We start from the raw sequence: 24557 nt of genomic DNA on the forward strand, positions 1-24557 counted from the left end.
GTTTCTTACGATTTTTAGACGCGAGCAAGGGTGAACTTGTTTCTTTCATTGTATCTATTAAAAGTTCAAAACTATCAAATACTTATCATAGCACCACATTTGAAGACAGTCAGGATATTAATACATCTGAGATCTTTATTTTTTTGAGAATTACACATCTGGTGCCTTGGGATTGACACATCCAAAGATTATTAGGATGATTAACACGTCTGAGATGATTAGTTTTCTGAAAATTACACATCTAGTATCTTGGGATTAACAAATGGAAGTTCAGGAAGAGATCATATAATGGTATACAAAAGTGCTTAATATTCCTAGGTTAACTTAGTTAGTGTTTACCAAGGAGTCATCCTACTTCTGATCTATGCACGTGCTTCTTACTTAGATGTCTGTAGTTGTTAGTTTTTTAATCTAACTGTTCTATTTCTTTCTTTTTTTTCAACATCTCTAGGTATTTGAGATAGCTAATAAAAGTGATACCATATCTTGTGTAAGGTCTCCCGTCCCCTCCCCCCTCCAACACACACACACACATATATATATGAAGTGTTTATTAGTCAAAGTGATTAACTTAATAAGGGATTGATGCTCTGCATATGCAAGGATTGTGTGAGAGACATCGGAATGTAGAGATTGAGAAGCGAGGCATGGGATGGCAATGGCTGTGGAAGGACCAGAGAGTTCTCACGCATATCCAAAGCTTGTATGCCAATCGACGCCTCCCTCCACCAAACATGAAATGTTTCATGTCCGCCCTAGTATTATACTCAACTTTGGTTTCATCCGCGAGAATTTCTCTGCGTTCTCACCCCCCACTTTCTTGTTTCGTACACATGAGAAGACACTCATCAATATATGTGTGTTCTTTGGGTGGCCTTCATAGCGCAGTGCGGAACCACAAAGGGCCCCGGTCTTCCTAGTCTGAAGGTAATGAAGATCACTCAGGTCAGCTTCCTCAATCAATCTCTCGCTCCCAACCACAGCATCTATGTTATTTTTATGTGAATACAAATTAATTAATGAAATGCTGGTGTGATTACCACATGTAATGTGATTACGCACCAAAAACTATTTCTTCATGAAACAATACTTCCAAAAGTCACATCTCCCTTGTAATGATTTTTAATCCATAGATGAGAATATGGATTGATTGATAAAAATGCGCAATTTTCGAACATAATACAGGTGATTTCAATGACTAAGCTAGCTACATAATTGTTCAATAAGCACGCTAACATGTTTTTAAATTTGTGCATCTCCCTTCCATTGTACATTTTAATTGTACATGAGAGTCCACAGGCATAGTTGCCCAAGCATTACTATTCTATTCTTAATTTTACATGTGTAGGCATGTGTGTGTGTGCACACACACGCTTATATGTTTGCATGTATGCACCCATTAACATGTAGTTCAAAACACATAAAAATATTGGAGAGCCACGCAATAGTTAGATCTAGATACCTCAACAAGCGTGTTCATAGCACTACTTTGGATCTTTCATTGTTGAATTCCATGTAATCCTTGCAAGGGTACCAACAAAGGTGGTGGTGGCATTTTGATAACAGTTCAAAAGTAACTCTATGAACCAATGGACTACTACTTACATCGAGAGATAATTCCTTGTCATTGTGAAAAAACCTCAATTTTAACTCCTAGATCGTGCTCACGTTACAACTCGTAATTATATTTTACGCAAAATCCAAAACTTGGAGCAAAACTAAACAAACGACCATATGTATGATATTAACAAATCATTGTAGGTACTATGTTCTCTCACATTGATGAGGAAAAACAAAACCTCATTGATATTTCAAAAATCATGCATACAATGAACTCTTTAAAATTAGCATACATGCTAAATTTGATGATAAACTCTAGAACATGCAAAAATTATATATATATACCTAGATGAATCCAAGCACATGCCCAAATTCACCTTATAAGAAAACGTAATTTATAACCTCATGGTAGTCATCCACAAGACAATAAACCATCAACTTCATCATGCATAGTATGGACTAGATACTACGACATCCCCACTACCATCATCAGTGCCCAATAGTGGGTGTAGAACTGGGTATCAATTAATTCTCCCACACACACCCCCCACGCGCACGCACAACATACATTCATACAAAGGTCTGTGTTTTGAGTTTCTGCAGAGCTCCGGAGATACAAAGCAAATTCAACCATAATGAAGCCTAACACCAAGGATCATAACAAAAAGAAAGAATTATTACAACAAACAAGTAGTTGATATAGCATGTGCACCACTAAAGATAGAAAGAATTAACACAATATCAACAGGCTACAACTTGGACGAAAACTTCAATGTGAAATTTGCAAAAATTATAATCCGAACCTCCTATCTTAAAATACACTCCTTCATTTGTGGCATCAACAAGGCTCATATTTGGAAAACACATCGTGCCATTAGGCCCCCAAAAAAAAAAAAAGTACAATGTAAGGGTGTTATGACTCCTGAACATATAATAACCTCTCTTTGTTACCATCTTAGTCAACAAATCACAAAGCTTGTCCCATGTGTTTCCATCTAACACTTTAAATTACCCTTTGTTCTTGGTGCACTAAAAAATAAAATTTGATGTATTATTAATGCCACATACTACCTTGACTGGAAGATCACATACACTTGTTGCTATATGCACCAACCCATTACAATATATTGTATATTGGCATGAAATATAACAAAAGGATCTATCTTCCTACAAACATTCACGTGTAGAGCTTTTGGATGATTGGCTTCGTCTTATAAATTTTACCTAAGCTAACTAGAAGATTCACCCATATCTAGATGGTACAATATAGAGGCATTTCAAACACTCCTTTACAGGCCCACAAAAGGATTCAGATGGCTAAGAGTGCTCCAATTTCCCAGCATTCACTTTTAATGGTGTTGTTCACTCTTCACTACTGCTAACAAATCGTGAACGGACAAACATACAACACATAACATGAGCATTAAATAATCATAATCGCTAGCCTCATAACTTTTTTGCTGGTGAGAAATGAAAGGGGTAGCCAATTGATGAATACATTAGCATGTCATGAATGGAATACACGGCTACAATAAACTCCCAATTTATTTTAGCAATTTTCCTTGAATAGCTAACTCTGGATCATACACCTTAATGACTAGGCATGGTCACCTAACATTTGACCAATCTCTTGTAACCATATAATATCTTTATACTAACCCCTTCTAGATGTCTGTTAGCAGTCTGTCATTCCATAATAACCCCTTCAAGGTGTCTATACACACACATTGGCACCTAGCTCGAACAGATTTCACCTCAGTTGCACGGACTGCTACACTCTTAAACTGTATACTAACCCAGAAAAAAAAATGTACAGAACCTTTCAAAGAAGATTCACACTGTTCACACTTCTGTCATGCATAATCAAACTTGTTCTCCACCAACTGGACAAAAACTAACACATATTGAAACTCCTACTTCAGGGAGCAGTCACAACTCATTAAAAAGCAGTCCAGATCTTTAAACAAGAAGGCAAACAGTAGAGAGCTGCCTATTCCAAAAGAGATTTTACAATCGACTTGACATTGAGCTTCTTTAAATCCGTGTACGTCTGCCCACAACCAAGAAACATTATTGGTGCACCAGATTTGTACACCATAGATAGTGCAGCTCCCACCTACACATAAGAGGATTGTAAACAAATACATTTAAGAATCTCTTCTCACGCGTGTGTATGCGAGTGTTGGTGTGGTGGGAGGTGCATGCACCCCTTCATAATTTTATGTTCATATATTTGCCAGTTTTTGAGATGGGGTCTCTTTCCTCTTCAAGTGCACCTTTTTTTGTGTGCACAGATAGAGGGAGAGGATCTCTCTCTCTCTCTCTCTCTCTCTCTCTCTCTCTCTCTCTCTCTCTCTCCCGAAAAAAACAAAACAAAACAAAACACTGAAAAATATAGGGGAAAGAGATCATCTAGTGCTCGAGAAATATAAATGCAGAGGACGAACCTTGTCATCAACTGCATCAAACTTCGTGAGCAAGATCCCATCAATTGTTCTTGGAGTAACAGACGTAGACAAGTCAACCAGTTTCTGCAAAGTGGTCAAAACAAAAACTCTTGAAGGATTGTTTTCAGGTCCATGCTCATACCAACTTGCAACCACGTTGCAGCGTTGGAGCTCACGTGTTAGAGAGAAAGTGGAGAATAATAATAACTCATTTCACTCATCAAATGTCACGAATGCACAAGTTGAGCTCTTTACCTGATTAAATTTCATAAGCTGGTCAACTCCATCATTTCCAACCAGTGCTTCTCCAACAAATAAAACGAGATCAGGATTGTTCATATGAACGAGCTTTGCCAATGCTCGCATGAGTGGCTCATTGTCCTATTTAGTGCAAAATAAACTATTGTTAGGACTGAAAGTAAGTGACCCTCAACAAATTTCTCTAAAACAGCTTGAAGCTCCACTGCTGCTGCTTCTAAGGAGTTTTACAAAAACGTTGAAAACACCTTTAACAGCATTGACAAATCAAAACACCACTGAAACCAGAAAAGAAACATCTACCTGCATGCGACCAGCAGTATCAACCAGAACAACATCTATTTTGTTAAGAACCGCCTCATGTATGGCTTCCTTGGCAACTAATGCAGGATCCTTTTCATAGCCTCTTTGAAATAGACTGATCTGGGAAGTAGAAACAAAAGAGAAGCAAATGCAGTTGTATGAGAATATTTCAACCTGGAAAACAACTACAATCCAGGGAGAGAATATTTGAACCAATTAATACATGCCAAAAATAAAGAGACTAAAAGTTGTACAAATGATCTCTCAAGTCAAAGCCCTTCCAGAATATGATGCAAACAATTAGGCTCAAACATCTTGCAAATGTTATTTTGAGAATTTTGGTTAGATTGGATGTACAACAAGCTTTAATTAGCAAATAGGCAGAAAAGAGAAACAAAAACATGATTTATCACTGCATGTCAAGGGAGATGACTAGGATCAGAACACACATTCTATAATAACTGTCAAAAAATCGACTAATTTTGCATTATCGTCACCGCATTGAGGGGAATCGTTTGTAATAGCCCATCTCTGATGCTTAGCAAGTTAATGCTCGTAGAGGGCTTATGCTCTTGGACTGGACTTGGGGCGGATGCTGACAATGGGCGATCCTTGTACATGTGATCAGAGGTGCTAGTGGTTGTGGGTTGGTTGGTGCAACTGCCATAGCCTTCTTGATGGGACACTCTGCAACCTGGTGATAGCCCTTACAATGATAGCACTGTAGTGGCATGTAAGATCCTATGGAATTGGTGTCTCTCCCTCTATTAGATTGCACTGTGGCTATATAGACTAGGTAGACACTGTCATCATCTTGAACGTAGAGACTTGGGATTTGACTCAGGGCACTCTAAGCCTCTAGGGGGTCTAGGTAGATAGTGTCCCCCCCTATTTCATCTTCCTCACCTTCTGGTATTTCTGTCAGGGTTAATTGTTTCATGAGGGTTACATGGGGAATGGGTGGTTGTTGTGGCAAGGTGGTAGAGGTAACTCTGGAATCCTTAGTACTCCTCTTTGAGGCACGTAGTTATCGTTCCAAAACCACGCACAAGCATGCACTCTCAAAACATGTTCTGGTACACGGTTTCCAATAGCAGGTACTCAAAACAGGTACACACGGAGCCGGTTCACAGCAAATTAGCCCGGTATAGTAGATGTAATGTGATATTCAGCAGGTCAGTAGATTCTCAGCTAGAACAGCAGGTACAGTAGGGCTTCCAGCAAGTACAGCCAGTACAGTAGGCTGTACAGTAGGGTTTCCAGCAAGTACAGTAGGGTTTCCAACAAGTACTGAAGGTGCAGTTCAGTTTAGCAGTTGGGTACAACAGTACTGCAGCAAGTACAACAGTACAGTACAGCAGGTACAGACGGTGCAGCTGTACGGCAGCAATGGGAGCTCTTCAGTACATGAAAATTCGCATACTCTTTTTGCAGGGACAGATGCGCCTTTTCAAAAACATCATGAGAGAGAGAGAGAGAGAGAGAGGGAGTCCAGTGAGGTTGGTGGGTTGGTGGTGGAAGGGGGTCCAACCCTTATGTGCCATGTGGCACAGCCCCACCTCCAACAAAGGTGGGCACCTCCTTTTCGTGCCCACTCAATAAAGAGGGTTCACACAACCAAAAGGGTGCCCAAAGGTTGGGCTGCATGGGTCCCTTGGTCCCCGGGCACTGGCCAGTGCACCCAACTTTAATGAATGTGAACAACGAAAATTATATAACTTTTAAAAAAATAAACAACAGTTTAAATGGATACTTACCACCCATCACATACCACAAACCATGTCAAAATACAGGGCACTTGCATGTTTCACAGGTGGGTGTCCCCTGCCCGTGAACTGGACAACACATCATAGTAGATAGTCACACGAAAACAAGCCACGCGAAATCAGTTTCAAGCAAGCAGAGATGCATGCACATGCATTACGTAATGGATACATCTCCAATTCCTGGAACCTATTCCCGAGCACGGAACTAGCTCAGCGGGAAGTTTGAAACTGGGATCCCTAACAGTGGGTTCCATGTGCATGTGAGAAGGAGGCCTGGCCTCCCGTAGGTGACCTGAGTCCTAGCCTCAATACGGGCAGCACGAAGATCCCTGGCCATCCATACCTTGGCACGAATTAGGGGAAGACCAACTTTAATGAATGTGAACAGCGAAAATTATATAACCTACTAAAATAAACAAGGGTTTAAATGGATACTTACCACCCATTCACATTCACATGCCACAAACCATGTCAAAATACAGGACACTTATACGGTTCACGGGTGGGTGTCCCCTACCCATGAACTCGACACATCATAGTAGGCAGTCACACGAAATCAGTTTCAAGCAAGCAGAGATGCATGCACATGTATTATGCAATGGATACATATCCCATTCCTAAAACCTGTAGATAGCAGGTCTCCCCGAGCACACAACTAGCTCAGTGGAAAGTCTGAAATTGGTTTTGGGATCCCTGCCAGTGGGTTCCACGTCTTAGCCACACTATAGGTGAGGAGGCGGCCTGGCCTCCAGTAGGTGACCCGAGTCCTGGCCTCAATACGGGTGGCACGAATCTCCCTGGCCATCCGTACCTTGGCACAAAATAGGGGAAGACCACTCGGGCGGCCAAATGGTGAAACCCCTCTCCCCCCTCCCGTGCAGCTTCTAAACAGTTGACCTAAATTGAAAAGCCTCCAAATACGCCTAAAGAAGCTATGGATAATGTTTGAAGTAGTCTTCATCAACCCATTTTGCTTCAATAGGCACATAGTTCTTGAACGTCACAAGGTATCGCCTAGAAAGCTTACCAACAGGTACCTTTCTCTCCTTGTGAAACACAATCTACTGAAGTTGAAGAACTTTCTCTAGCTCATCAACCTCTAGCAACACTTCTATGACAGGCTCTTTTGGCTTTGCCCCACATACTTCCGCAATAGACTACATGAAAGGCATTGTGAATCCTCCAATGATCAGGCAATGCAAGCCGAAAAGCAACCTCATTGATCTACTTGATCACCTTGAAAGGTCCACAACACCTAGTAGAGAGCTTAGGACACTGTCAAATCCCCGTAGGATCACCTCGTAGAACGCTCCTGGTACAAGACTCGAAACCTGCAAAACAAACCAAGCAACGTGAAGGGGGTGCAAGCCTGACTCACCTCCCAACCTTGACAGCCGTGGGCAAGCCCACATGTCTTGGCTGTCCCCACCGAGCCATGAGCTGAGCTAACTAGTCGGACGTGCTGACCAATCTCTACCTCGTGACGTCCCATACCACCACGAAGCTACCCTCGCGGGCCTCGAGACTGCTGTCGGCCTTGGCTGCATAAAGCAGGTGCACATCTGCACTAGATCTAGGCTCCTGACCATAGAGCTCTCACAAAGACACGCGAGACTCTATGAACTATTGACTAACCTTGGCCACCCTTTTAAAGGCTCTTCGCTGTTCACCGGGCGTCCACACTTGGACGCCCGCCCGTTAGTCTATCCCTAGCCCAGCTCGCCAATCAGCCTGCCTAGCTCCAAGCTTCCCCAAGCCTCGAAGCTAGTCTTGTGTGCGTGTAGCACACGGTACACGCACACACGGTAGATACACACTGTGCACATGACATACTCCCCTTCCTCTAAGAGCTCACTCCTGAGCTCACAAAAAACCCAAGGTAATCCCTCTGAAGGATAGTCAATGTCTCCCATGTAGCGTTCTCCTCAACACGATCCTTCCACTTGATCTTGTATTCCGTGAGAAGTGTATTACGCAATCGTCTCTTTGGTTTCTTGGGATAAAATATGATCCACCAACATCAATCTTTAGAGAGCATATGGGAACCATATAGAAGACGGAGGAGTGAAGATTATCCTGCAGTTGGAGAGCAACTTGCCGACAAGAGATCCAAGCAAGAAGGGCGGCACATACAGTGGTAACTCCATCCATAGATAAAGCTCAACATGAGGGAGTGTTCGAGGATAGCCAGAAAGCTTTCAAGAGAGGAAGTGGTATCGATGACCTGGTTCCCAAAAGAGGAGCCTGTTCCAAAGGATGAGCCCAAGGAGCAAACACTACCAAGCTTAGAGGTGATCCAGACAGATGGAGAGCAACCCATCCTAGTTTCCCAAAACGACGAGTCGTCATCAAGTGAGTTTCACACTTTTCTCTCCAAATCCATTGAGGAGGAGGATGAGATGATCGATTCCGTAGTACTAACTACAATGCTATAGCTAAGCATCCAGAGACAGAGGGGCTAGTTCTAGTGCCCGCGGTTCCCGAGGAGGCAATCGCAAAGACATCATTGATGTTAGGTTAGGGTTGCACACAAACTGAGGCACACAGAGAAGTACAGCAACAAGCACACTTAAAAGAGAGATGGTGATTGATGCTCACACAAAGAAGATAGCATACAATGTGTGGAGCAAGGGAGTTGACAATATCAAAATACAATAAAATGTGGTGTCCTTTCACACCTAATATGCAAGGGAAAAAACTCAAAGGGAGAAAAGTGCCCTTGGTTAGCCCATGTTCACATGTGGCACTACTCATAGCATATGTGGCATAACTCATAGCATATATGCCAATAAGTCCCCCCTCTACTGGCAATGTGAACCTATACAAGGTCAGCAATAGATCACTCTATGTAGGAGAGTAAGCCTAAAACTTTGCGGAAAGCTTCGAACTTCTCTTGAGGCAACGCCTTCATGAACAGATCTGCAACATTGTCTTGTGTAGAACGATAAGATAATGAGATCTCCCCTGCATGAATCCTCTCCCTGACATAATGATAATGAATCTCTATATCCTTAGTAAGTGCACGAAACACTGGGTTTCGTGCCACAACTGTCACATCCACTCTACATTCAGTGCATGGTGACAAGATGGCTCATCATCAGCAGTGCAACAGTTGTACAGTATTAGAACCCGGTAGGTATCTGTCGTATGCCGTGACCCCATTGTCATTTATAAATATAAACTTTATTAAATGACCAGCCAACTTGACCAACCTCCAGTTAGTATAAATAGGCTTGCATAGGGCTTAGTTTATCATTCAATCTTCAGTGTGCTAAGAGCTTTCCTCCTCAGCCCTAGGAGTTCCCTTGCCTTCAGCACTAGACTAGTCTCATCCAGCCCTTGGAGTGCTTGAGGTTGCTTCAGCCAGCCTTGTTCATCCAACACCTGCAGTTCAGCAGTCCCTACAGCCCTAGGCGCCAGCAACCAGCATCAGTTCAGTCCCTGAATCAGCATACAGCCTGCATCTTCTGCATGTGAACCAGCCGTACAGTCATCTGCATTTACAGTTCAGTTCAGCAGCCGTACAGTCACCTGCGTTTCTGTCCAGCAGCAGTTTCTGTCCAGCAGCAGCACACCTGCGTTTCAGTCCAGCATCATCCCTACAGGTCTGCGTTTCAGTCTACAGCAGTTCTCAGCCCTGAATCATCAGTTTACATCAGTATCCAGCCTTTTTGTGCATCATCCATACATGCAACAGTCATCTGGTGAAGGTAACACAGCATTCATAAGCATTTACAGCATTCTAACATAGCTTAGAACAGTCCACCATCTCCTTTTCTCAGCCTCAGGTGTGCAGCCCTTCCTCATGCCCTTGGGAAGAGTGCATAGGCTCGAGATAGTTCATCGAGGTGTTTCTACAGCCGTGTACAGTTCAGCCAATCCCCGATCCTCCGAGATCTTGCGTTTGGCTTATCTACAGTCCACGGTCATTCTCTCTAAAGAAATAAAGCAAATACTATCTCGTTATCGGGATAGGGGGCCCTTCAGTGGGTAATTCAGGACCCAATCTGGTGTACAGTTCTCATATATCTCTCTCTCATCTCTTTAAAGTTTGAAGTATTGAAATGGATTGCTAAACTCACGAAACTCAAGATACAGAAGACGGTGTGAGCATTTGTGTGACAGGATCTTCCAATACAAAGACTTCCGCTGCATATCACATTGGTATCAGATTCAGATTGTCCACACACACCGTATCCTAGCGTGGGGGCATCCTTGGATGGTTAGATTGCATTCCGGCACGACCACCGACTTCAGCATCATGTCTACAGAAGAGAGTACTCATCAGCCGGAAGACGTCTCCCCCCAAGGAGACCATGTTCTTCCTCCTACAACAGACACCATAGCTCTTCTTAGAGCTCAGAACCAGCTACTCATGGAGCGTCTCCAACTCTTGGAGGCAGCAACAGCACGTCCTTCTACACCTCCAGCAGCACCCGACTACATCTCCCTCTTCTTTCAGATGGAACAACAAAGGAGAGAGGATGAGGCCCGAAGGAAAAGAGAAAAAGCAAAAAGATGGGACTATGAGGAAGCCCAATGCACGATCGACGAAGACCGGCGTCAGGCTCAACTCGCCGCTCGAGAACACCAACGTGAGGTTGATCGAGAACGTATGTTACTCGAGCACCAACGGAAAAAGGAGGCCATACACTTGAGGTATCAGCAGCTCTCCTCAATCTCCCCAGTCATAGGTGTCACCAGCCAACAGTCCGCAGCAACAACAACCACCATCATTCGCAGTCAACCGAACTTCAGTAAGTATGATGGTAAGTGTGATCATTCATCAGTTAATCAATTTATTCATCAGTTTAATGCTCATTTTCCTTTAGCTAGAATCACAGACCCTCAAGACAAAGTCCACTTAGCGGCTCCCCATCTCACTGGTGAGGCAGTCACTTGGTGGCAGCATTGGTCTAGTATTCATACAGACCAGGCCACAAGTGTCACAGCCTTTGACTGGGACATCTTTGTCCATGACCTGAAGACCAAAGTTCTCCCGCCCCAGTACATGACCGGTCTGAAAGACGAGTTCTATGGACTCAGACAAAACGGATCCCCAGTGCTTTAGTTTTCTGGTAAGGTTATTACTTTAGCACATCAGTTAGGGTTATCTGAGCAGGCTAAGATGGAGCAATTCATTCGTGGATTGGACTCTAACAATCGGTTCACAGTTCGTAACTTTGAACCAAGTACATATGACCGGGCTTTGACTCTCGCTCAGAATGAAGAAATGAAGATGAACGGAGGCAAGCCCAAGCAGTCATCTCAGTCATGTACCAAACCCCAACAGGGGAAGGGTAATTCGTCTTCTAAAGACACTAAGACAGACAACAGTCCTAGCTCTAGTTCAGGGGGTAAGGAATCCAAGCCTAAGAAGACCCCTGAGGAAAAGGCTCACGCAGGCATCACTGGAGGCTATCTTCCTCCAGAGGAGCAAAGACAGTATCAGTCAAAAAACAGATGTTTTTTCTGTCATACCATTGGGCATGGTAAGAAGGATTGTCCAAAAAGACAAGCGGAGCAAGCCTCCAAAGAGCCTTCTGCCACAGTTGCCGTAGTATCCCCCGCTCCTCCAAACCTACCTACTACCACCAATGCAGTTCAGATCTTACCTTCTATGCATTCCATGCCATCCGTGGTGCTTGATGCTAAGCAGGAGGGTGAGACAACAACCACACAGAAAAGCCTGATCCGAGCTTATGGCTCTGCCAAGGGCCGACAGTTCATAATCCTTTTTGACATGGGCAGTTCTGAGGACGCCATCTCTCCCCAGTTGGCTACCAACATGAGCTGTACCTTAGTGCCCTATCATTTGGAGGTAGACGGGTTTACACCTGGTCTCCGCACCCACATCTCTCAGAAGGCACAACAGTTTTCTTTTCAAGTTCAAAAGGCCTCATTCCAGCGAGAATTCATTGTTTCTCCTCTTTTGGGATGTGACATGATCTTAGGAATCCAGTGGTTTCGTCAGTATGAACCTATTCCCAATTGGGGACAGGACACCTTTATTATCTCAAAAGGTTTTCCTGGGCCTGTCATGATTCGGGGGGATAGGAGCATTCTTGGCGTTCCTATGATTTCTCATCTCCAGGCCCGACGGGCTATGTGCAAGGGAGCAGAAGGAGCATAAATTTATGCTCAGACAACTTCTATCTCATCAATAACCGCTGTCTCATCATCTTCAGTCTCTCAGTTAGCAGATCTCCTCTCTCATTCAGACATTTTTAAAGATGATCTCCTACCCAGTATCCCACAGTTAGCAAAACCTCCTAGCAAGTTTCCCTCTTGTCTTTCCAAGACTTTCAAGGGCAAGCTAGAACAGCAATCAATTCTCAAACATTTGAAACATGTTTCTTATGGACACATTTTCACAGTCACCACAGACAACCAAGCACTTAAGTGGCTCCTGACAATGCCAAGTGCCCAGTGGAGTGCTCGGCACACTAGACAAGGTCAACTCTTCCAACAAGTTGGAGGAATGATTAAGTACATCCCTAGTCAGCATAGCCCCGTAGCAGATATTCTTAGTAGAAAGACCAGCATCCCGACCAGTCAGGAGTCTACCATTCTCAACATCTCTGGAAAAGACTTAGAAGATTAATATGTCGATTCCGCAGAGTTAGGTACTCAACCCAGTTTGGCCCTCAATTTTGAGCCTGGCCATCATTCAGTTCACAGACAGGCATGTAAGTTTAGACGAGATATCCACTTCAAGGAAGGGGATTGAGTCTCTCAGTGCATCGTGAAACAAAGATTGAAACAAGTGGACAAACATTGTCCCAAGCTTTCATCCCGTAGTTTTGGCCCTTTTCCAATAGTCAAAAAGTTAAGTGATGTCTCCATGAAGTTAAAGTTGCCTACCAGTTGGACAATGCATGATGTTTTCCAAAATTCTTGGCTAAAACCATATGTTGGTCCAGAAGTGTTTGATATTTCAGATGAACAGCAGCTAGACGTGGTAGACGAAGCAGAAGTTATTGAGCCTGAGCAGATCCTTCTTCATCAATGGAAGCATGGTTCCGGTCGACAGATACGTCAGTTCTATAAAAAATTCCGAGATCGAGGCACCCACGAAGCCGTATATGGGTAGACGAGGAGTTCTTCCAAGAGTACCCCCAGTTGTTGGCGGACTACTTGGAAGCCATGAACCTGCCGCCAAGCTAAGCAAGAGGGAATGTCATGCACTCTGCACTCAGTGCATGGTGACAAGATGGCTCATCATCAGCAGTGCAACAGTTGTACAGTATTAGAACCCAGTAGGATGATATTTGTCGTACGCCGTGACCCCATTGTACATCCTCAGTCCAGGATAAGTCAGGCACGAGCTACGTAGGTCTTCCTCAGCCTTAGCGGGTCAGTCAGTCAGTCAAGTCCCTTAACCCACTTGGAGAGAATCATTAATGCATGTAGAGTCAGTAGAAGCCTTAGGGTTTGCATCAAAAAGCACTCTGCCTCCTGCATAATATGCATTCATACGCCTGTGCATCATTTAGAACATCCCAGAAGCCTTAGGGAATTTACTAGGATTTATCTAGTATTTTTTTCATATTTTATAGTATTTATTTAGCATTATTTACATTATTTGTCATTTATAAATATAAACTTTATTAAATGACTAGCCAACTTGACCAACCTCCAGTTAGTATAAATAGGCTTGCATAGAGCTTAGTTTATCATTCAGTCTTCAGTGTGCTAAGAGCTTTCCTCCTCAGCCCTAGGAGTTCCCTTGCCTTCAGCACTAGACTAGTCTCATCCAGCCCTTGGAGTGCTTGAGGTTGCTTCAGCCAGCCTTGTTCATCCAACACCTGCAGTTCAGCAGTCCCTACAGCCCTAGGCGCCTGCAACTAGCATCAGTTCAATCCCTGAATCAGCATACAGCCTGCATCTTCTGCATGTGAACGAGCCGTACAGTCATTTGCGTTTACAGTTCAGTTCAGCAGCCGTACAGTCACCTGCGTTTCTGTCCAGCAGCACCACACCTGCGTTTCGGTCCAGCATCATCCCTACAGGTCTGCGTTTCAGTCTACAGCAGTTCTCAACCCTGAATCATCAGTTTACATCAGTATCCAGCCTTCTGTGCATCATCCATACATGCAACAGTCATCTGGTGAAGGTAACACAGCATTCATAAGCACAGCATTCTAACATAGCTTAGAACAGTCCACCATCTCCTTTTCTCAACCTCAGGTGTGCAGCCCTTCCTCATGCCCTTGGGAAGAGTGCATAGGCTCGAGATCAGTTGATCGAGGTGTTTCTACAGCCGTGTACAGTTCAGCCAATCTCCGATCCTCCGAGATCTTGCGTTTGGCTTATCTACAGTCCACAGTCATTCTCTCTAAAGAAATAAAGCAAATACTATCTCGTTATCGGGATAGGGGACCCTTCAATGGGTAATTCAGGACCCAATCTGGTGTACAGTTCTCATATATCTCTCTCTCATCTCTTTAAAGTTTGAAGTATTGAAATGGATTGCTAAACTCACGAAACTCAGGATACAGAAGACGGTGTGAGCATTTGTGTGACAGGATCTTCCAATACAAAGACTTCCGCTGCATATCACAACAGCTATAGCACTTTAACTGACAGTGAGTATGGTGTTGGGTGTATGCTGCTGACACTCACGAAGATCAATCATCAATCTCCTCAACCATACACATTCTGGCTGCCCTGTACTCAGTCTCACAAGTAGATGTGGCAACAGTGGGTTGCTTTTGCTCAGCCATGATATGCATGAATGCCCCAAAAAGAAACCATTCCCACTGGTGGATTGCCTTGTATCATAGTCACCAGCCCAATCGGAATCACTGTACGTGTGTAACTGCAAGCTGCCCCCCTAGGATATACCAACACAAGATCTAGGGAGCCCTGAAGATAGCGGAAGATCCTCTTCACTGCTTGCCAATGCTTTGTACTTGGGCTGTGTATAAATTTGCTACATTGAGAAACCCCAAACTGAATATCCGAGCGTGTGTTGCATAAGTATATGAGGCAGCCCACTGCTTGGCTGTAAACACTCATATCAAAAGGCTCTCCAACATCATACATGCTCAATTTCAACCCTGGCTCTATCGTGTAGAGATGGGCTTACAATCTTGGAACCCAAATTTCTGCAAAAGCTTTTGAATGTACTTTGATTGGTGTACATAAATCCCAACATCTGTTTGCACAAATTGTATGCCCAAATAATTATGCAACAATCCCAAATCAGTCATCTCAAATGACGTTTGCAATTCAACTTTGAAAGCTGAAATTTTATCCATATCATTCCCAGTTAGCAACATATCATCCACATAAAGAATGAGCATAATCAAAGTGTCATGATCCTCTTTCGCATAGAGGGTGCTCTCTATTGGACTATTGTGAAATCCTTGCGTGGTCAAATAAGTATGTATCTTCTCATGCCAAGCTCGGGGAGCTTGTTTAAGACCATAAAATGCTTTTCAAAGCTTGCATACTTTGTTTTCATGACCATGCATCACAAAACCAATGGGCTGATTTACATACACTTCTTCTTGCAAATCCCCATTGAGAAAAGCTGATTTTATGTCCAACTGATGCACTTTCCATCCAAACCAATGCAACAACACATCTAAATGTGGCCATACGAGAAGTAGGTGCAAAAGTCTTATCATAATCAATGCCCTTTTTCTGGGCATAACCTTTGGCCACTAGCCTAGCCTTGTACCTGTCAATGGTACCATCAAACTTTCTTTTCAACTTGTAAACCCATTTCGTGCGAATGGGCTTCTTGCTAGCCAACAAGTCTACCAAATCCCATGTGTTGTTTTTATGGATAGAATCCATCTCATTTTGCATGGCTTGCATCCAATGCTCATCCTCATGAGCCTCTTCAAATGAATACTCATCCTGCACAAGATTTACTGATGCATCATCTTCCCTGCAGGTGATGATGAAGAATCTACAGCCATGCCGCTTTCCTTTTTCTTCTCCTTTGCAAGCCTTTTTCTACACTCGTTCAAGTAACGACCTAAATTCTTGCAGTAGTGACATTTGCCCTTTTTCTTGGGCTTGCCTGCATCATTTTTAGCCTTTAAGGCTGTCCCGAATCAGCCTTTGGCTGAAAACTGTGTTTGGCTTTTCCCTTGCCCTTGTCTTGGGCAACGAAAGCCCCATCACTGCCACGCATGTTCGAAGATTAGTTCTTCCGATTCTACTCCTCTTGTAGTAACAAACCAACCAACTCTTCAAACAAGATTGGTTCCAAGTTTGCCTGCATGGATAGAGTAAGCGATGTGTGGAAGTTCAAATAGGTTTCTAGCAAAGATGATAGTGTCTTGGAAACCAGCTCCTTTTCGAAAATGACCTCATCAATATTGAGCAACTGCTCCCGAAGATCTTCGATCTTCATAAGATGATCAGCCATACTATCACCATCATTCATGATCAAGTTCTCAAGCTCTTTCTTGAGAAATGCAGCCCTGGCCTCATTCTTTGCCTGATACATGGTTTCAAGTACATCCCAAGCTCGCAGAAACGTCCTGCAAGACCGAATATGCGGTATGATTGATCGCTTTACTGACAAAGTAATCAAAGCCATCGCTTGGGCATCACAAATATCCCATCTCTTCTGCTCCTGTGAGGGAGGAGTAGGTACTGCAGCTTGTTGAGCACCACGGCCAAGCATGTTAGGTGCTATGTCAACATCTTCACCTAACACATAACCCCAAAATCCTTTGGCCACAAGAAGATTTCAAACCATGAAACTCCAGAGGGAGTAATTACTGCCATCTAATTTGTCCCCTTGGGACAAAACCCCAAATATATTGGTCGTATTTCCAACCATTTGTTGAAACATGTGCAACCAAATATGCTGTAAAGCACCTACAAGCAAAATCCAGAACGCATCGGAGTGCAACGTCAAGCAACCACAAGGTCCTATGCAAATGTTTTGCCCCGAATACAAAGCTGCAATGCTGAAAATCCCCAAATTTCTGAGCACCGATGGGCTGATTTATATGTCAATTGCACATAATTGACAAAAGCCTCAAAAACCTATGTACCAATGAGCTTTAATTGTGCAATTAAGCACTGATTTTAGAAAAGCCCCTAATGTCTCTGTGTCTTGTAACTGCAATTGTGCAATTAAACACAAATTTTCCGTGCATCCTGCACCCACATGCTGCCTGCACTTGATTTTTGCAATGAAAAAACCCCAAATTTTCCGTGACTCCTGCACCCAGATGCCGCCTTTACACTACTGCTTGCACCTGATTTTTGCAATGAAGCAAGAAATGTACATAAGCCTCTTGAACTGAACCAAAAAAATCAATTACCTGACCGGAACCCTAATTTTGCAAGGTTTGCAAGTGTTGGTGTCTAGCTTGTTGTAGGAAGGAGGCTGTACAGCTGGGCTTGACGAGCAAGTGTTGGTGGTGACATTTGATGCAGATGCACGGGCTACAGTGAGAGCCCTCAGGCGGACCCCTCAGGCTGCCGGATAGAGTCGCGAATGGACAAGCAGTGTGCAAACGATATGGGCGTGTAGACGGCTGGCAACGTGCAGATGCGAAGGCTACAAATGTGTCAGGTGGGCGCGCGTATAGACGACTAGCAACGTGCAGACGCGAAGGCTACAAATGTGTCGAGGTGGCGCGTGTAAGCGGCTAGCAGTGCAGACACGAAGACTACAAATGTGTCGGGGTGGTGCATGTAGACGGTTGGCAGCGTGTAGATGTGTTGGGGGCAATGGCAGAAGCTAGGGTCTGAGGCGGAACCGTCAACGTCGATGGCACGGTGATATCTCTGACCGAAGACGGACACAGTCGGCGACGGAATGGTCTCGCTACCAGTTGGGGACCCAAAATCTCCAAAAAATTCGTCATGTGCCACGTAAGCCCAAGGTGCAGTTGCGTGAGCGCCGCCAAGGGTCGCCTGCTGAGATGCAAGCGCCACTCGTGAGTGGGGCGGTGATGGAGCCCTCTACACTATCGCCACCCCGGTTGGAGGCTAAAACGGGCGATGGAGCTCTAAACTGGCAGCGCTAGAGAACAGATGGAACTATGGGCGGCAGATGGAAGCTGAGCCGACGAGACGGGACTGCAGAAGGCAAGGAGGCGACGCCACCTCTGATACCACTGTTAGGTTAGGGTTGCACACAAATTGAGGCACATAGAGAAGTACAGCAGCAAGCACACTCAAGAGAGAGATGGTGATTGATGCTCACACAAAGAAGATAGCATACAATGTGTGGAGCAAGGGAGTTGACTCCACAATATCAAAATACAATAAAATGTGGTGTCCTTTCAGAACTAATATCCAAGGGGAAAAACCCAAAGGGAGAAAAGTGCCCTTGGTTAACCCATGTTCACATGTGGCACTACTCATAGTATATGTGGCATAACTCATAACATATATGCCAATAATTGAAGGCAGCAAGTCTAGTAGCCATGCTATTGGAGTTCAGACTGGTGTGTGAAACAAAGAGTGAGTTCGCCAAACGATCCATACCGGATTGGAGCATCATTTGCACCTCTTCTCCATGTTAAGCGAGAGAGGATGTCACGTACAGGCTCTCTCTCAAGTGTGACATGGACAGGCCACCGTACAGGTTGAGTATGTAGCCGTGGTAGCCAACTCACGAACATTAGGCACTATAAATAGGAATCTAGGCCTTAGCCATTTTCATTCATCAACCAGTCAATCATCAATAAGAGCTCAAGAGCAATGCTATCATTGAGTATCTCTATTCAGCATTCTATATGTAATCGTTGCACCAAAGGCAACCAAGACATGGCGGATAGGTAGCCAAGCAAGGTAGACATGCATCCAAGCACAACAAATGGGCCATGTAGCCGTACGAGCATGTCAAGGAGCAGTCATGGGATTGTTCATGTGTAGGCCAATACCTAGAGGGATCATGTGACTAGGCAATGCCTTGAGTCTAATTGTTAATCTTTTGTAACCTATAGATAGCCATTTGTAGTTCTATCTATTGCATGGCTAGGGTTGGGTTCTAAAAATTGATACAAGTTTTTTTGCATGAGTGTTTGATTGTGTTTTACGAGACTTCCCCTATACTTCTCTGTTAGCACATTCATAGAACCAGTAGGTCTACAACAATAGTTTCGATGCATATACTCTTAACAATAAATTCCTATTGCCTACGACCCAACTTTCTCTTCATACACATGTTCCAATGGCCAAAATTGGATCATCAGTATGCAAGCACATTTCATTCCATGCAAGAAGTCAAACAAAGGTCCAAAAGCTACTCATTTGTTTATCATGCATGTATTCAAGTACCATAATCTTCCTTAGACTATTGATTCTCATCGTGATAGTGTCTTGACAAGTAACTTTTTGACGAGATTTGTTTAAAAATTTAGGAACAAAGCTCAAGTTTACATTAGCTTTTCATGTACAATCCGATCACATTTCTAAAGCAACCAACCTTGGAATCATAGCTCTTCTTAGAGCTTATTTCATAGCCGATAGAAGTTAAGGGTAAAGTATCTTCCGTTGCTTTAGTTTGCTTATAGCAATACTCAACACCATTCTACTAGAAAGGCTCCTTTTCAACTTGTCTATGGTTATCATTTACTAACTTTAGTTATAATACGGTGTCTTTTCTGACGTTCAACAAGTTTCCCTCATCATGATGGGGTCTCCCGATTGGCCACAAGTGTGAGCCTCTTTTTGCCTTTTGTTAATCACTTATTTTGTAAATGCGATGTTAAGTACTTAAGCATACCAAAACCCCTTTGCTTTTATGGTCATTTTAAGCCTCGTGCATAATCTCTTCCCTAGCATAAAAATCAATAATTTTATTTACATCGATTAAGTTGTTATGAAGTCTTGTTCTCTTGATTATTAAGAAATGTGTTCATAATTGTTAATTTCACAACTTTAATAAAATCAATGCCTTGGAGAGGTTCACCTCTTAGGCCATCCAAAATCCACCTACATGAGCGAGAAATGGTGACGATTCCTAAAGGAATCCTTAAAAGGGCTTACCAAATGAAAGACTCTACAACCTTTCCCATGTCACAAGCATCAAACATGTCCCATGACTACTGAAACCATTTGGTTAAGATTTAGCAGACTGCTGAACATAGGCCCTTTGTGAAGGTGAAGATTGGAGAAGCACATTTAGATTGCATGCATGCCTGTAAGGGTTTCCAAGTCCCTCTGGCCATTAGCCTATGAGGATGACAAGCAGAGGTGTGTTTTGACAGCAATGGACGTACAAGATCAGTATGGAAAAGATGTACAGCAATGAGGCCCAGGGGGCATCCATTTTGAGCAGGTTTCTGGGCCACCCACAACCAGGCAGTCAAGGGCTTTGCCAGGAGCTGGGCATGTGAAAATGACTAGAAGGGGCCAAAAATGAGAAATTCCCCTAATTTTTGGCTATTGATTGGCCAGTATTTTTTAAAGAAAAGTGAAAAAAAAAGATTTTTTAAAGGAAAAAGGGAGGAGAGGGGAGGGAGTGGGGGGGGACCTATAAAGGGCTCTCACTTGATCATTTATTCATCATAATAGCCCAGTAACCCTTCTCGCAACAGCCAGATTCCCATCAGAATCAATCCCAAAGCTTTGGTGGACCTTCACCCATGGTGTGATGTGTCAGCCACACGGTTTATATGGTTGGTCCAGCCAGGTACCAAGGTTTATATGGCGTATGCTCTCAACAAGCTAGATTAGACTTCGAAAATACCAAGCCTGGTGATCAAAGGCAATTAAGACCGTTAACATGCATGAAGTGAAATAAGAAGGTCCTTAGGCATCACAAAGCTTAAACCTAGTTAGCCACCGAACTGTGACTCTGTGTGGTGTGAACACACCTGCAAACGGTTTGCATGAGTTCTCAATTGCTCCACAGCTCCTGATCTAAAAGTATCACATGCAGCCATCATAACACTTATTTTGTGCTGCATCAACCAGTATCCCACCTGACAATACCCACAATAAAGTGCACAGAGTCTGTCAAGCTTAAAGCTCAATTGTCTATGAAATCCAAAAGCCAAACAAAATGCCAAATAAAGTCACAAACCTTTGCAAGGTTTGTAGACTTTCCGACCCCATTTACACCACAAAACACCACCACATAAGGACGTCCTTGTTCTTTTGCAGAATGGACATCACGCAGGATATCAATGGAGCGTCTGGGTGTAAGAATGCGAGTCAATGCTTCTTCCATAGCTGTCTGTTTTCAGGAATGAGAATCATTACATATGTCCAAAATAACAAGTAAAACACAAAAGTCTACAAAAAAGAACGGCTACAAAGCGGGTGAAAAAAGAAACATGTGATCTTCTTAAAGTCTGAAGGTCATCGCAACTGAGAAACGTATCCTTACACCATTGATAAGGAAAAGGGAATAATTCACATCTTCTCTAAATGAATACATGCCTTCACAGTAGAAGAGATTCTTGTAAAGGATCCCAGCTTTTTGCCCACCAGACTAGCAGCCACAGAATTACATAACTCTTCTGTGATTTCTTCAGCCTGAGAAAACGACCATTGATAAAATCATAAAATTTAGCTCAAGAGAGTGCAAAACTGACTACTACAATACAATGTATTCTGCGTACCACATTCTTGACCATAAGGCGCTCCTTGAGGGCCTTCAGAGCAGGAACTAAGTCTTCCCTTTCAATCAAAGCTTTTCCAGCAACACTGCCGCAATAAATACATCTCAGAACACAAAAACCATGAGATAGCCATACTAGCCTAACTTGGCCAATGACATAAAGCTGCATGCACGCAAGTGGCTCAAAGTACAGTGGTGAAGAAGATGTGGAGGACATCTCAAAATCTTCAAAAACACCTTGCGATTCGTTCATAACTCAAGACCATTTCGAACCAAGAAAAAGAGGGAGAAGAAAGACCTTTGGATCAGTGAGGAAAACCAGCCTTTCTTCTTGGTGATATCTTTCTCCTTGGTGTTCTCCGTCTCTTCGTCCATCTCAATGTCAAAGTCGTCATCATCTTCCTCCCTGTCCATGAGGCTCTTGCCCTGATCGACGGCCGGCACTTCCTTAGCCTCGTACAAGGGGGGGTTGGAATAGTCCAGCTTCTTGACAGGGGCTTCCTCCCAAACCCTATTCTTCTTCACGACCTTCTTTAGGCCCTGTTCTTCCTTATTAATGGGAAGGGCTTTTGTCCCTTTCTTCCCTCCCTTTGACTTTAGTTTCTGCAACTTATCTACATCGAAGGCGACTTCAGTGACCTTTGGAACACCGTCCTCGTCGCTGCTGCTGCTGCCTCTGCTGTTAGAGGCCCCTGCGTGATGGATCTTAGCGGATCCATTCACACGGGAAGCGTACTCACCTTCACCGCCGTCCTCTGCCTTGGCCCCATCTTGCTGCTTCCCTGAGGAAGCTTTACCTCCTTTCCCGTCCCCATGGCCGGCGACCCCCTTCCTGCCGCCATCTGTGGCTGGCTTCGCCTGCTTGATCCTGCGCAGTTCATCAGCCCTGGCTTCTGCCTCTCGGAGAAGCTGCCTGAACGTATCATCGAAATCGGGGTAATCTCTTCTCTTCGGATTGTAAAGAAATGAAAACTCCTGTTTCACCGAGGAGAGGAGCTCGTCCACATAGAGGAGATGAAGAATCTTTCTGTAGACCGCTACAAAGACGAGACCCAGATCGTTGTGGAAAGTCCACTTGAGGGTGTAGGAGCTGCCCGAAGCATCGTACTGGAAAGCCGAGGCGGCGGAGCGATCTTCGAGGAGGCAGGATCGGATGAGGGCATCGATTGGGGAGCCTCTCAAAGCGATCGCTAGCTCCTGGTATGTCCAGAGGATGAGGCCCCCTCTGGTGAAGATGAGCAACTGTTCCAACATAACGACGGCTCGACGACGATCTCAACTAGGCCTACAGAAACAACGAGGCCTTCTCTTCTGCGACGCCCCCTTGTATGTCCGACCTTCGCGCCCGTCGGGTTTGACTCCTTCTCATTCGACGACTAAATGCGGCCCCGCACTCCACGTTAGTCTTTTTTTTTTTTTTGAGCGTTTAATTTTTTGCCGTTACCCGACCATTCTTTTAATTCGTTGTGTGTTTGTTTTGATTCAAAGACTTTTTCCCCATTCTTAAATGCCTTTTCAGGCTTGAAGGATTACCTGCATGATGCAGCATGATCTACTCTTCCTAAGCTTTTAGTGGATTTTTTTTCTATGCATTTGTCTTCATGTTGAAGCATATTAAACCCTAAACTCATCAATGGTTGCTTTCAAAATCATTATCGTTATGCTGCTTCTTTCATAGAGAGCTAGTTACTCTGGGTTGTCGTTGTGCTTGTGCTGCTTCTTTCATAGAGAGCTGGTTACTCTGGGTTGTCGTTGTTCTTTTACTGACAAAGGAAGCCAAACATCAAATGACTCTAAATTGTTGTTCTTCTGAATTTTCTCATGCTAATGAGAAAAAAGAAGAGGAATCATGTGCTAGTTATTGAATTCCATCATCATGGATGTTATGAGGACTTCCATACGAGGTTTGTGGAGTTGAATAACTATGTGCAAGAACTCCTACCCATTGCATGGCTATTGCATCGGAGGGCTTCAACATCTCAATTGGCATGCTTCTAAAGGAACTTCTTGCTCAACATCAAGAGAGTGGGACATAATTGGTTAAGATTTCCTCGGAAGCCGGTGCTCCAAAATATTTCATTATTGTTGCAACCACGGCTTCAGATTCTACTCCCCTGTAATTCCTAGCACTATATCCTAGTCGTGCTATGGGAGAGTCTTCTAGAGATCATGGAATGCATGCATTAATCATCTATGACAATTCCAGCAAGTAATCAATGACATATTGATAAGTGTCGTTATCCACGTTGACCACCAGGTCTTGAGGTTTCCCTTGGAGATGTCTCCCATTCATATCTTCATCGGAAAGAGCTACCAAAAGGTTAGACTAGACTGGTGCAGGTACCTCGATCGCTTCGTGCAGAATGTAGCCGGAGTTTTCTATACCTCTTCACTCAATAGCTTTTACTCGTAGATACCCTCAAGTATGTGTGGTTTGATTTTGTCAAGGAGTTCCTTTTCATATTAAGCGATCTGTATCGAAGGGATCTAGTCCAGGAACCCATTAAGCGATTTGTGTCAAAGGGATCTAGTTCAGGAACCCATTAAGTGATCTGCCTCAAAGGGATCTAGTCTAGGGATGACCACAATCTGTCATTCGATATGGATCGAGGGATATTATGGTTATTTAGGTACCTCGGTAAGCCTAGTGCCGCGATGTGGCGAATA

The 24557-nt window shown here is 43.8% G+C and overlaps 1 protein-coding gene across 2 annotated transcripts; it reads right to left on the minus strand.

Moving 5' to 3' along the window:
- Positions 1–3332: 3332 nt before the first annotated feature.
- Positions 3333–23288, minus strand: LOC147610376 (signal recognition particle receptor alpha subunit family protein). 2 transcript variants are annotated; one of them, XM_086786653.1, is made up of 9 exons: positions 22189–23288; positions 21892–21976; positions 21706–21805; positions 21351–21499; positions 21142–21249; positions 4569–4688; positions 4263–4388; positions 4008–4091; positions 3333–3676 (listed from the first exon to the last, which is right to left on the minus strand). In XM_086786653.1, the coding sequence occupies exons 1-9, from the start codon at positions 23142–23144 to the stop codon at positions 3551–3553; spliced, it is 1854 nt and encodes a 617-aa protein (XP_086642779.1). In that variant the 5' UTR covers positions 23145–23288; the 3' UTR covers positions 3333–3550. The 2 variants fall into 2 exon arrangements, with proteins under 2 accessions (XP_086642779.1, XP_086642778.1); XM_086786652.1 differs by having other exon boundaries at positions 21351–21503; positions 21710–21805; positions 22189–23275.
- Positions 23289–24557: the final 1269 nt, after the last annotated feature.

This window comes from Cibotium barometz, chromosome 49 (assembly GCF_041138505.1).
Source record: "Cibotium barometz isolate CiBa-2024 chromosome 49, ASM4113850v1, whole genome shotgun sequence".
NCBI lineage: Eukaryota > Viridiplantae > Streptophyta > Polypodiopsida > Cyatheales > Cibotiaceae > Cibotium > Cibotium barometz.